General features: G+C 49.3%; 1 protein-coding gene across 1 annotated transcript in view; it reads left to right on the top strand.

The window, feature by feature from the left end:
• Nucleotides 1-14,214, top strand: part of LOC149360121 (uncharacterized) — a 103,036-nt gene extending 88,822 nt beyond the window's left edge. The window contains exons 3-5 of the mRNA XM_089567790.1: nt 6,214-6,546; nt 8,675-8,771; nt 10,976-14,214. Of these exons, the coding sequence (XP_089423916.1) occupies nt 6,214-6,546; nt 8,675-8,743 (402 nt within the window). The 3' untranslated portion in view covers nt 8,744-8,771; nt 10,976-14,214. The remainder of the gene's footprint in view (nt 1-6,213; nt 6,547-8,674; nt 8,772-10,975) is intronic.
• Nucleotides 14,215-14,640: the final 426 nt, after the last annotated feature.

Raw genomic sequence — 14,640 nt, 5'->3', positions numbered from 1 at the left:
GTGCCTTCCGAGATTTCGCTTGTCGTACTGCACACTTTCTTCACGTCTCCAGTATTCGTGGAAACCTCATAACAAGGCCGAGAGCGTCGCTGTTCTGATCTTTCCATTCAGCTCCCAAAAGGTTTCCGCTACGCAAAGAAAAAAGGGGGAAAGCATAAAAGGACAAAACGTCCAGGTTTAGCCAGCCAGCCATGAACGGGCCACGTCACGTCAAAGCAAAGGTTTCACGCGCAATGCGTCTGAACAGAAAGAGATGAACAACAGAAAATAAATCAGACTAGGAACCAACGAAAAACCCGAGCGGGGCATTAACATTAGCGGACATTAAGTCAAAGCGCAGTCTGTTTTCAGCGCTTTGGTATATGTTTTCCTTGCGCGCTGCCCCCCTTGGCTCCCACTATTCTTTCACCGCGCTGATGGTGTGGCGAAGTAGGTGTATACATTCAGAATAACAAAAAAAGATATATGCGATAGCACAACTAAAATGAGGACGGTAAACCCCTGTGCGCAATTTAATTTTCCCTGCTCGGCAAATACATGTCCTGGTACGTCATTGTCCACTGCGCATAACTACTTTTGATGGTCTTTTCATAACGGCCAATTAATTATTAAGTTTTGTTTGTGAAATTCATTGTACACGGGCCATGAGCCATGGTGTAGTGGATGGAGGAGGAATACTTTCGACCACCTGGCGCTCTTTGATTCACAACTCTCGATTTAACAAGGTCTGTGCCAAAATCTCGGTACATTGATGGTTTTGCATTTCGCCCCTACAGTAATGCGGCAGCCACAACTGGGTTGGCATCAGAAACCTCATGTTGACCAGCAGAATCCCATATTCATTCAGCGTCTTAACTATTCTTTTCCACAGCAGGACAATGGAGTTTAGTATCAACACCATGATACACGAGTGCCTCGCGGAAACAGATCTCTTAGGAGCCAGAAAATTTCAGCAAGAAAACCACTCTGATTTCTATTACACCTTTTCTTATTTTGACGCAGGAACTTCAAGAAATTAAATGTGCGAATACGGCTGGTTTCACTGTTATTTCAGGGCGTATTGTTCTTTTCTTGCCCAAACTATATAGGATTGACGATGGTACATTTATTACTTTATATGCACGTTATCTCTTTGCGGCAGCTGTATTAGCCAAAAGTTCCCCCGGGTTCGCGTCGTCTTCGTTGTTCTCGTTGCCGCTCCGTCCGCATGCGCCATCCCGTAGCAAAAAGATAGACAAATACTCGCTACTATAGCAAGAACCTGCTCAATTTTTTGGATGAAAATAGTCTCCGCGATATTCTTAGGCCTACTGATAGCCACATCGCATGCCGCAAGAAGGTGCTCAAAACGAAAAAAGAAACTATACGCTCATTTACATAGCTGCCCGAGCAGGAGCACGGTCACTCTTACGTGGTGTTCACCCTCCGGCAAAGGCCAGCTTGGGCTACTGAATTCGAACCGAAGGCCTTATACCAAACCTTAATGCAGAGTACACTTCCCGTCAGCCAAGTATCGGCACAATCATTATTAGGCTACTGCGGCTGCTTGTGTTCGGTCACTGGCAGTGGCAGGTGAGCTGTGTGTTCAATTGCATTCGTGCGAGGCGTCGCCATTGTGGTAATAATTTCTTGAAGCAGCCACTGTTGATCACTCGTCGTCGTGCCTGGAGGGCAAGCGAGCGCAATTTTTGGAATTCTTTGTTGCATGAATTTAAAATATGGTGCACGTACATCAATATCTCATCAAAAAATTCGCGGGGGCTTAGCTTTGGTTAAGCCTGGTAGGTTGCGAAAGCAGGTGTTTTATACTGCATATGCAGCGCCTCTAGTGGGAAGAGCGCGGCGCGCCGTGCCAAGCGGCCGCCGTTACCCGACGAGCCGAGTTGGTAGCCCGTCTCTCGCTCCTGGTATGACGTCACGCTATAACGTCACTGGCGCCTCTAGCGGGAGGAGCGCGGCGCGCCGTGCCAAGCGGCCGCCGTTACCCGACGAGCCGAGTTGGTAGCCCGTCTCTCGCTCCTGGTATGACGTCACGCTATAACGTCACTGGCGCCTCTAGCGGGAGGAGCGCGGCGCGCCGTGCCAAGCGGCCGCCGTTACCCGACGAGCCGAGTTGGTAGCCCGTCTCTCGATCCTGGTATGACGTCACGCTATAACGTCACTGGCGCCTCTAGCGGGAGGAGCGCGGCGCGCCGTGCCAAGCGGCCGCCGTTACCCGACGAGCCGAGTTGGTAGCCCGTCTCTCGCTCCTGGTATGACGTCACGCTATAACGTCACTGGCGCCTCTAGCGGGAGGAGCGCGGCGCGCCGTGCCAAGCGGCCGCCGTTACCCGACGAGCCGAGTTGGTATATGCTTGGGCTTGTTGGTTCATAACTGCAAGGTGAAAAACGTAGCGCAAAGAGACGAGGACACAGAAAGACGGACAACACACGGCGCTACTGGTATGACGAGTTGGTAGCCCGTCTCTCGCTCCTGGTATGACGTCACGCTATAACGTCACTGGCGCCTCTAGCGGGAGGAGCGCGGCGCGCCGTGAAAAGCGGACGCCGTTACCCGACGAGCCGAGTTGGTAGCCCGTCTCTCGCTCCTGGTATGACGTCACGCTATAACGTCACTGGCGCCTCTAGCGGGAGGAGCGCGGCGCGCCGTGCCAAGCGGCCGCCGTTACCCGACGAGCCGAGTTGGTAGCCCGTCTCTCGCTCCTGGTATGACGTCACGCTATAACGTCACTGGCGCCTCTAGCGGGAGGAGCGCGGCGCGCCGTGAAAAGCGGACGCCGTTACCCGACGAGCCGAGTTGCTAGCCCGTCTCTCGCTCCTGGTATGACGTCACGCTATAACGTCACTGGCGCCTCTAGCGGGAGGAGCGCGGCGCGCCGTGAAAAGCGGACGCCGTTACCCGACGAGCCGAGTTGGTAGCCCGTCTCTCGCTCCTGGTATGACGTCACGCTATAACGTCACTGGCGCCTCTAGCGGGAGGAGCGCGGCGCGCCGTGAAAAGCGGACGCCGTTACCCGACGAGCCGAGTTGGTAGCCCGTCTCTCGCTCCTGGTATGACGTCACGCTATAACGTCACTGGCGCCTCTAGCGGGAGGAGCGCGGCGCGCCGTGCCAAGCGGCCGCCGTTACCCGACGAGCCGAGTTGGTAGCCCGTCTCTCGCTCCTGGTATGACGTCACGCTATAACGTCACTGGCGCCTCTAACGGGAGGAGCGCGGCGCGCCGTGCCAAGCGGCCGCCGTTACCCGACGAGCCGAGTTGGTAGCCCGTCTCTCGCTCCTGATATGACGTCACGCTATAACGTCACTGGCGCCTCTAGCGGGAGGAGCGCGGCGCGCCGTGCCAAGCGGCCGCCGTTACCCGACGAGCCGAGTTGGTAGCCCGTCTCTCGCTCCTGGTATGACGTCACGCTATAACGTCACTGGCGCCTCTAGCGGGAGGAGCGCGGCGCGCCGTGCCAAGCGGCCGCCGTTACCCGACGAGCCGAGTTGGTATATGCTTGGGCTTGTTGGTTCATAACTGCAAGGTGAAAAACGTAGCGCAAAGAGACGAGGACACAGAAAGACGGACAACACACGGCGCTACTGGTATGACGAGTTGGTAGCCCGTCTCTCGCTCCTGGTATGACGTCACGCTATAACGTCACTGGCGCCTCTAGCGGGAGGAGCGCGGCGCGCCGTGAAAAGCGGACGCCGTTACCCGACGAGCCGAGTTGGTAGCCCGTCTCTCGCTCCTGGTATGACGTCACGCTATAACGTCACTGGCGCCTCTAGCGGGAGGAGCGCGGCGCGCCGTGCCAAGCGGCCGCCGTTACCCGACGAGCCGAGTTGGTAGCCCGTCTCTCGCTCCTGGTATGACGTCACGCTATAACGTCACTGGCGCCTCTAGCGGGAGGAGCGCGGCGCGCCGTGAAAAGCGGACGCCGTTACCCGACGAGCCGAGTTGGTAGCCCGTCTCTCGCTCCTGGTATGACGTCACGCTATAACGTCACTGGCGCCTCTAGCGGGAGGAGCGCGGCGCGCCGTGAAAAGCGGACGCCGTTACCCGACGAGCCGAGTTGGTAGCCCGTCTCTCGCTCCTGGTATGACGTCACGCTAAACGTCACTGGCGCCTCTAGCGGGAGGAGCGCGGCGCGCCGTGAAAAGCGGACGCCGTTACCCGACGAGCCGAGTTGGTAGCCCGTCTCTCGCTCCTGGTATGACGTCACGCTATAACGTCACTGGCGCCTCTAGCGGGAGGAGCGCGGCGCGCCGTGAAAAGCGGACGCCGTTACCCGACGAGCCGATGTGGTAGCCCGTCTCTTGCTCCTGGCATGACGTCGCGATGTGACGTCACTAGGCATGGTATGACGTCAGGGGTCTTTCTAAAGGTCAAACGTGCCAATTGGCCGCCGCTATGCGAAATGCAGTTATTGAGATTAGTATTGTTTTCGCAATAAAGTACTTAATCGACGCAATGAAAGCTTGAAATGCCGGGGCCTGACTTTTTAAGCTTTATTAGCCTCTCGCTTTGGTTCCTCCCTGGTACTCATTATATTTCACAATTTTGAAAATTTTCCTTTAGTTTCATCACTACTTATTTATGCCCAATATTACTATATTTTTGTTTGTAATGTAGCTGTGATGTACTGCTTCCTATTTGCTTCTTTATTGCAATTTTATGTTATACTCTAAAAGGTTTTGCGGCAGTTCACTACCTTAGGACCTCTTCCTGTAACATTTTTCTTTTGGTGCTTGCCCTTAGTGTCGCATAATAATAAATATGAACTGGTAATCGAAAATAAGGAAAGAGAAAAGCTTGCATAGAGTAAATAAAAGAGAACATGCGCTCTGTTCATAAGTGGTCGCTTATAGCTGTAGGTTTCAAAAACGACTGGAGAAGTCATGTAGCTTTCTGCGTCCTTGGTTCATGAGGCCACAGTCGCGAGATCTTTACAGCGGATAATTCTTAAACTCACACCTGACTGAAAATAGCCTTTTCTTCCAGGCTGTCGATGTCGAACAGAACGCAGGCACAGCGGAGACTCATTTATTTATTTTTATTTCATGCGCTCATGGGGACATTGGGGATGAGAGAAAAGCCTGACAAGGCCCTCATCGCATTACAACAAGAGCAGCAGTGGTAGACAGCGAAATTATTTGTGGACATCGTGATAGTGAAAAAAAAGAAGAAACAGGAGAGAGGAAAACATTATAAATCATGCGCTACTTTAAGCAAATAATAAATTCTGCAGCATAGTAATCAATAAAAAATCTTACAAAGTGCAAATAAATTGTACATAAATCTCCGCAAAAAGATGTCTGAGCACTCCGTGAAAGCACGGAAATCACTACCACAGCATATTATCAACCAGAAAAAATGCGACACAGTGTAAAAACCAAGTGGGATAAATCAAAGAACAGATGACACGCGCAACTCTGCAGAAAGCACTGCGGAGTGAAAGAAGCCCACATGGAAGAAAACGTTAACCATGGTTCTACATAAACATAACACAAACATAAAGCACTAAGTAAACAGCTTTTTAGTTCTGCAAACATAAGGGGTTCTGTACTGATATCTCTTTCATCGAACACATTCAAGAGTTTAGGAATGAGACAGCATAGCCTCAGTTTCCCATAATTGGTCTCGCTGAAACGTACTATATGCTCTGTAGTCGGAGACAGGTTTCCTTGGCAATGGAGGGAAGGCTACAGATGCGGAGCATACGTAACAGAGTCTTCCCGCCAAACTGTTCGCCGCACGACGGTGCGCCTGGCCGCCTGGCACATTGCTCTCTGCGTGGTAACTTCTTCCAGTGATGCAGCTAGCGTCATCTATGGAATCTTGTAACAAGACTTGCCCAAGAAACTTTCAACTACCAACATCCAAAGTTGCCAGTCGTATTAGAAATATGCCTCAAATAACGAGCATTGACAATATACTATGATTTAAGAGAAAGTTAATAACTCCATGTGGGGCTATATTCTCCTGCGTAAGAAGAGAGGGCGTGTTTCGGCTGCGTAGCGTCTGCTCCATTGCCTGAAAAAACATGCGAAAGAAATATGAATGAATCACCCGAAAAGTCCTTAGTGCCGCAATGGGCTCATCTGAGATGATTATGATGATGAGCTTTGCACACGGCTCACACCATTCAAGTTATCCGTCTAGATTAAAAAGTGGGCTACTTGGCAATGCTTGGTTCTGTGCTTAAACGAGTAACTTCAAATCTGCGCAGGTGGAAAATACTGAGTCCCCGGCAGCGACAGTGGGAGCGGAAGTGTCGCAGTCTACTAGCGCCGCGGAAGCGGCGACCACGGCTTCACAGACCACTTCCACCGCTGCATCGGTGGAAACCTCCTCGAGCACGACTACCCAGGCCACGACGACAACCTCCAAGGCGACCGAAGCGTCGACGGAAGCGACGCCCGCGAGTAAGGCAACCAACCCCGGTTCCTATGATCAAGTGCAAGAGCAAGCGGCAAACATCAGCACCACCCCTAAGCCAACCACCAGCACGCCTATGCCAACCTCCAGCACCCCTGTGCCAACCACCACCCGCAAGCCCAACGTGAGTGTTCCTTCCTCGCCGTAAACCCTAGGCGTTGCACACCAAGAGCTAGTTTAGATGCATGTACAGACGCGATTACGCCGCCACGAGTAATTTGCTATGGGTATTCTACGCGCATACACTTGCGCCTCTGGATTGAAAATGGTTACTGCTCAGCTTCAAGGGAGATCAGTGTTTAGAGGCGCTTGCATAAGCGACAACGAACGTTGTAATCATAGACTTGAGAATAATCTTGCCTCTGCTCGCCTTCGTACTGCGTGCTCATGTGCTAGTTGACGAAGTATGTTTTTGTATTAGGCGCTTATGGCGACGAGTGCATACTTCGTGAAAGCAACGCGAAGAAAGAGAGGAAGGACGTGGTCGCATGCTCTCGCCCTTAGTGCCTAACTAGTGGCCCACTTTTCCCAGTTGTCCAGATGGATGTTTCTATCGCATAGGAATTTCAGCAGTGGCGACACTCCTTATGATGAAGACACACTGCCCGCTCTTAATCGTAATAACCGTGGTGGTGGCAGACACTAAGCGGCAGGCAGGTAACGCCTAAACATTGAAAGAAGGCGACGCATCGCTCTTCAGCATCACTGCACGATATTTGACCAGCAAAAAAGATCATTAAGCCTGTGATGTCACGCATCTATGTAACCTTACTTTGTACCCCGGTGCTGGATGCCATCGATCAAGTAAGGCACAATATGTTGTTGTGTAAGCTCTAATTATCAGTGGGAGGACTGACGCCAAAATTAGAGGCAGGATCGTTTTCGCACAGCTTATGCGCCCCGGGCGCTTTATTCCATGCATATACAGCGCTAGCCCACTTTGCGGAGTTTATGAAGTCGTGTTATTAATATAACACTGACTGAAGAACACTCGTTGGTTAGCCCTAAATAATGAACGCGAATATCCAGCTCCGCAATATACCCGTTCATAACTCTCGCCGATAAGCCGCCAGGGTGGCTCAGTGGTTATGGCGCTCGGCTACTGACCCGAAAGACGCGGGTTCGATGCCGGCCGCGGCGGTCGCATTTCGTTTGAGGCGAAATGATAAGAGGCCCGTGTACTGTGCGGTGTCCCTGAAAGAACCCCAAGTGGTCGAAATTAACCGGGGCCCTCCACTGCAGCGTTCATCATAGCTTGAGTCGCTTTGGGACTTGACACAGATGAAACCAATCTCTCGCCAGTTAGAATAATTCCTTTGAGTCGACCATGGGAGCCTGAGATAGGACTCTTATAAAGCAGGAGTCAGGAGGACTGTGGAAGGGGGGAGAGGGGTGCTGATGGTGTAATGTTTTCGCACAGAGTGAGGACGGAAGTTCTCGCAGATTTTGTGCATGTTGGCCTTGTCACCTTGTTCATAGCGGAGAGACAGAGGCCCGAGATAAGCTGCACAGGATAATATTAATGTAACACAGCTGCTATTCGGCACTTTCGCAGGGCGCGCCAGGTGCGACCCCAAGAGTGACGAAGTTCTTGATGCAGCGACATGAGTGAAAACAGCGCGAAAGAAGCCCGAAGGCGAAACGAAGGGACAGGAAAGAGCGCTGAACTGACAACTGTCCCTTCCTGTCCCTTCTTCGTTTCGCCTTCGGGCTTCTTTCGCGCTGTTTTCACTCTTATCACAATGAACCAACTAGCCCAGCAAATTCAGCGCTCTTTCCTGTCCCTTCTTCGTTTCGCCTTCGGACGTCTTTCACGCTGTTTTCATTCATGTCACAATGAACCACCTAGCCCAGCAAAAATTTATGCTTGATTACCTTTCTTGATGCAGTCCTGGCCAGTCTAGAGGCGTTGGATATAAGCTGTCCAAGCTCTCTGCTCTTGTTCTTCATGCACTGTGAAGGCTTCGGAATGTTATTGTTACTGTCTAAAAACCTTTCGGGCGCCAGTAGTCCCAGAGAATCACACAGCTAATTTTGCAGCCATATAAAATATATAGTAACTAAGCGGCGCGCTGAGAACTACCGAAAAATTGCATATCATTTTGGATAAGAGTGGCTCTATTTTGATGGTCAGTGGAGAGCGACCTTTTCTGGTCGCTCTCCACTTGCTTCCTTGGACTGCGGCTTGCTTCCTTGGACTGCGTTCTTTGTTGCTTGCTTGCTTGTTTATTCTCGTTCTCATTTCTAACCAGGATGCCAGCCTTGGTGCGACGCTGTCGGTGGCAACGTTGGTCATTGGGCTCTGCATCACCTACCTGTAGTTCAAGGGAGAGAAGAGGCGCTTGGCCGGTTAGTGTGCTCACTTGCCACAGATTTCTTCTTTAATTTGAGAAGCAATAGATCCTCGTGAAATACACTATTTTCAAATGCGTTCTCTGCTTTTTCTTTTTAAAATTTTTTTTCCAGAGAAATTACGATGAACGGACAAAACAAAGGCAATAAATGAAATGAAATCTTATTTATTAAGAAGCAAATGGTTACATGCAGTTGTGGTAAATACTAGAAGTGCAAGCCGAAAAGTACCCCAAGTTGTGTCCGCCGATCACTTGCAGCTATAGAGAACGTACAGTCTTGGACAAAAGTCTTAAGGCCAGAGCGTTTAGCGGCAGCGAACGGAATGTTTCTTGGATGCTCTGTGTAGCGGATCATTCAAAACACACGTCAAGCAGGAAGCTTCTCTACCTCAAGAAGAAACCTACTGCTAGCATTTCAAGCTCCTCCGGACGTATTAGTGCCGTCATGGATCTCTTACGCCACTGAAGCGAAGAGCCTTTGGCCTTACCGCTATTGACCAATACTGTACATAGCTGTGCTCATACGGGCTAAAAACGACTATTTTGTTGTCAGAAGGACTCATGTGTGATTCGTTAAAATGAGGTCAACTTTTGGTTTGACTTAAATGATGAAAAAAATTAGGTTTTATGTTTGAGCTTCAGGAGTACTCTGTGATGCAAGAAGCGCATGCAAACAGAATTTGCTTAAATTTATAACCAATGACGTGTTTAACGACTCATATGTTTAGTTGTTTGCTAGTGATTTGTCACCTGGGTTATGCACGCTTGAGACGATAATTAAGTTCCCTTAGAAGACGTAAATAACGCACACACATGGTGCTGGCTCCACCCACCACCCGCCGAAGTGAAATTTAGTAGACTCCTGTTTGAAACTGATCAGCTGAATCCACAGATATGGAACCGGCGTCCATAGATATAGAGCTTTCTTGAGCTTCGTTCTTTTCATATAATAAGGGTGGTCAGGTGAAAAAGAAAGAAGCAGTTCAAGGAAACCGGTTATAAAGTAGCAACGGACAAAAATACAATGCCTAAAACACGCGCTGTTGTTTTGGAGCGAAAGCTCTACTCCTCCCGTACAAAGCTGAAGGTCATGTGGCTATGAAATTTGACCTTCAAACCAGGAGGAGCGGAGGCTTGGCTCTGACGACATGCCACGTGACTCGCCACGCCTCGCCACAGCTGCGCGCGTTGAGCCAAAGCACGCTTGCTCGCCTCGCAACTGTCGAATCACGTGATTCGCTGCGTCTCGCCACAGCTTCGTATGCGGAGCCGACGGCACTCTCGCAACTTCAGGAAATCACGTGTCGCGCCATTCGCTCTATACAGGCGCGTGGCGTGTGCTAACCTTCACACAAAGCCATGGATGAGCAACGTGCCGGAACTGGTGCTTCGGAAATGTGTCTAGCGTCAAGCCAAATTTGATTATATTTACGATATGGAAATACGTCAGATTGGATAACCATGCTTAACAGAGCTTTTAGTTCGTTTTACTAGGTTCAGCCAGATTGAACGACGGCTGATTTGTCCGCCAAGCACATAGCAACATCAGTTATGAAACTCAGCGTGACTTACTCTAAACACGCTCCCAACTGTGGGGAAGATATTCAAAAGCGCCCGGATTACGCGGCCGGTCTTCATGAATCGAATGAATGGCGCATACAGGGTTGTAGCTGCTGCAGCCATTACCTACCTCCGTAAGCATACAGTGCCAAAGTGCAGAAAAATAAATGACAATATCTCAAAACGTCATACTTTAATTAATAGGAAGGTAAGGTGCAGCACGCGCTGGTTGAATATGAGAACCATCACAAAAAAAATATTTCCTTTCATGCGCAAAGCTCCTGATGGTCAAAATTGATCCGCAGCTTTCCACTTCTGTCCCTAGTGTTGCTTTGACACGTGAAAGTTAATAAACCGATTTACAAATTCTTCAATGCCTCAAAGTGTGTTTAAAGCAGAGGCGTCACTATTTTTCGGGGGGACCCTGCAATACTGCAAAACTTAATTTGCAATAATTTGCGCTGAATATCCTTAACAAAATACAGCAACTGCAAAACAGTACTCGCCTTTCAGCATACTCGGAAAACCGACAAGAGGTCAGACCTAGAAGAAAACACGCTCTTTTTAAGTCTTTTAGCATGGTAATCGAGAGCTAAAAGTAATTCCTTTCGATGAGCAAGCAAACACTTCCTTTTCCAGTTGCTGTTGGCGGTGGTGTCCGACCCATGTCATCGACTCAAACCGGGTTCCAAGATGTCCGACCAGCCAGCAGCAAGAGCCGAGCCCTTCACGAATTCCGCCCAGTTCTACGGGCGACACAACACGCTGCACAGGGAAAACAACGGGACCAAACAACAGACGCGCGCGTGTACAAGATGTGGGCGCGTCAGCAAACGGTGCTACATGGCGTGAGGCGCTTGAGCCTCGTCTGGCCACCATTTGTATGCGCCCGCACTATTTCGCGAGGTGGTAAGGGTGTACACACCTCCTGGATCAAGCCAGACGCAGCAGTGGCGCACGGCGGCCAACAATGGGCTGTCGGAACCGTTGTTTAGTTCACATTTTCTTCAAATGGTGGCGCAACAAGTTCCATTTTCGTTAGTTTTGCGCCAGCTTCCGTTTGCTCATGTGCTCCAGCTTTCGAGACAAAAAAAAATGCATTGAAATAGCGTTTGCTCAATGGCGTCCAGATACCTTCGTCACTTTCAGGCAGCATAGCCTTGCTGCAGCACTTACCTCAGTTTTTTTCACGCGGGGAACAAGAGTGACACCAGTCACTAAAAATTTTCTTCTCACAATAATTACTTTTCGTAAGTAAATAGCTTCGCACAAACGTTACTTGCCTCGGCGATTGGAGCCAGGTAGCAGATAGAGCTCAGCGGCGCCAAGACTGTCCTAAGTACTACTCCATCACTGCGGCGCCAATGCATGCGGATGCTCTCTCCTTAGCCTGATATCGCGGTCACTACTGTCGAGTCCGTCCAACGATTGCGCTGCATGAGCACAGCGTCCGAGACCTATGCAACCAAGTCACGGACAGAAAGGTACCCGGTGATTTCGAGGGGCCGGCGCTCTGAGTCTATGATCGCACTGGTCGCAGTGAAATGTAATTAGAACCGAAACAAAATTAAGTCCCGTGTGATACTCTACTTTCAGTGCAGACGCTTACATATGTCGGCTCTGAGGCACTGAATTTATTTGGAGGAGAAATTCTAGAGGCCCGTGTACTGTGCGATGTCAGTGCACGATAAAGAACCCCAGGGGGTCGAAATTTCCGGAGCCCTTCACTACGGCGTCCCCCTTGCCTTAGTCGCTTTGGGACGTTAAACCCCATAAACCAAACCATCATTTACTACTCTGCCCAGGATTGTTGTGCCTGTTTAATTGCTACCTGCGCCTTTTCCAGGCTGTGTACTAGGGCCTCGAAGGCATTCCCGCCTCATAGAGCTCACTGTAAGCGCACTGCGGGCGCAGTCAGCTTTAAGAGAACTTCCACCACACACCGCGTGGTTCAATGGTCCTTGTATCGCTTAGGCACGGTACGCGTCAAGACTGCCGGTGAACGAACTAAGTTAAAATTGTTCTTAACCCAGGAAGCTCTTCCTGCATGAATCCATTTCTGGCGACGTAGCCATCAAACACATCCCTTCGAAATGAGCCCTCTTCCATGTTTGGAAAGCTGGAAGCAGCAGTTACGAAAGGTAGCCTAAGAATTTTTCAGCAGGAGTCTGCTCGCTTAATTTTTAAAGTACGTAATACTGAATCTTAAGGTGCAAAGACAGCGCAAATACTTACTTACCGTGTAACTGAAAGCAATGATACTTCAGCGATCTAAAATAGTTTGTTGGACCTGAACCCTAAAAAGAACACTACCTTCGCGCTTCCGCAAACGGTATGTCCTTTCGCTACCAGCCCTATTAAGCTTCGATGTTCATTCTTAACTGACTGACTACTAAAGCCTTAAGGGTATTCATTTCTGACTGACTCGAAAAAACCATTTCCGTGCACCTCATACTGAGAGCAGGAAACTAGCAGTAACAATGTTTAAAGTACAGACATGCCATGTCCTGCCGGCAATTTTAATGTTCACTGAAAGTAACCCGACTTAACTTCCATTCTGCTTGTCATTTGATTTTAAAGACTAACGTGAAAAACGAAAGGTTTGAATAGGGGACGGCTTGTGTGATCTGTCGAACATAACGAGTCTTGTATAACTTCCTCGAAACCGTTCGTGTCCTTTCAGCATCGGTTCCACGGAAGGCTTGGTTGCTTAGGTCAGCACTCTTGTACACCTTGCGTCGCGGTAAATCCTTACACAGCTCTGCCATATACATATACAAACTGCGCGTTGTGCCCGTAGGTGTGTTAAGTTTTCTTTTTTTATTTTCCTAGTCAAATGTATACACCTGATGCTGCAGGCACGTTTGACCTTTTCGGTTGCGGTTTCTTACAGAGTGTCCGTCTTGCGTGTCAGCCCGATTTGTTGTCGTTGTTTCTTTGCAGACATATCACTGTGGAAAAGAGGCATGATGAATGATGGAGATGTCGATTTCTCACTGTGCGATTTAGGTGTAATGCGCATACACTATGTCTAATACGATTTATGTGTAATTCTGTGCCTTTTTCGGCGCGAGCGGTGCAGAACATCGCAGGGAACGAATGGAAATGGTAGGAACTTAGGGTTCCAAGTGCCGACGGAAGATATTCTCGATAGTAGGAAACCAACATTGTTGTTAACACGTTCCCTTCGATCACGATCGTGATTACACCCAAGTGCAGTTGGAACTTGACATGCTTGAGAAATAGTTATAGCCTGTAGAAGTTAATGTTTCAGATACTAATCGCGGCAGCACTGTTATATATGGTTCATGACTTTTTTTTCTGTGAGTCGAATGAAATCAATCAGTATCACATGCTTACAGGTAGGCTTTTGACGTGTTTGTTTTTCTGTGCGCTAGCAAATAACACTTCCCACCTCTGCTTTCATAGACAGCAGATGGTTGACGCTAATAAGAGATTCAATAAGACCTGTAATTTCTCTCATGCGTTGCATTAAGATGCAATTCGCACATGATTTATTACTTGTCCTTTCGAAATTGCTTGCACAATGCTTTTTACACCTTAAACTATGAGGCTGCAACAGCGCCAAGTGTCGGATAGCTGTATTATCAGCCTACTATTTTTGAATGGTTGGTGTGTGCTTATTTCACTTTTTTCTTTTGTGTGCATGTGTATAGAGAAACCTTTCGGAATATTTGCCAACTTATTTTCTGCTTCGGGACCACGTAACCGCTGTGCCGTGTATACCTTGTGTGCTGTCTTCAAATGAACTTCCACACTGCACCTCCCCAACAGCAGCAACGGCTCTTGGGGGCTGCTGCGGGAACTTTTTTGACAATTGCTGTCGATTGTTGAGCAAATAAAATAACTTTACCTGATTTTACTTGTCCCACAAACCTGAGTGTGACAAGATTCTTTTCGTCGAAGGTCTAAAAATTGGTTTATGTAGTTGTCAGCATGTAGATGATTATTGCGGTCACCGTAGTTACGAGCCCCAGTGAAGTCCACGCTGGACAACGACGCCAGACGGTGATCTCAACCTACGCTTGCTCTCTGCCAGCAGCGCATACCACGCTCCCGGTAATTCTAGATCTCATCATTTTGTATAATCCTCGGCAGTTACCAAGTACGTGTAGGTTCCCTTAGCGTCCCCTAGTCTACTCAGCAGACTTAAAATTGCAGATCAAAAGTTTACTTGTGCGTGTGAATTTGAGTCCCAGTGCCAGAAACTGGCTCTTGCATCTGAGTCCACACTACGACCCTCTGGGAAGGCGGTCGTGGTCGACATTGTCCTCTTAATATTC

Source organism: Amblyomma mixtum, chromosome 2 (genome assembly GCF_055824585.1).
Source record: "Amblyomma mixtum isolate Tamu chromosome 2, ASM5582458v1, whole genome shotgun sequence".
Classification (NCBI taxonomy): domain Eukaryota; kingdom Metazoa; phylum Arthropoda; class Arachnida; order Ixodida; family Ixodidae; genus Amblyomma; species Amblyomma mixtum.
The sequence above is the reverse complement of the archived record's forward strand: the minus strand, read 5'-3'. Positions and strand labels throughout refer to the sequence as shown.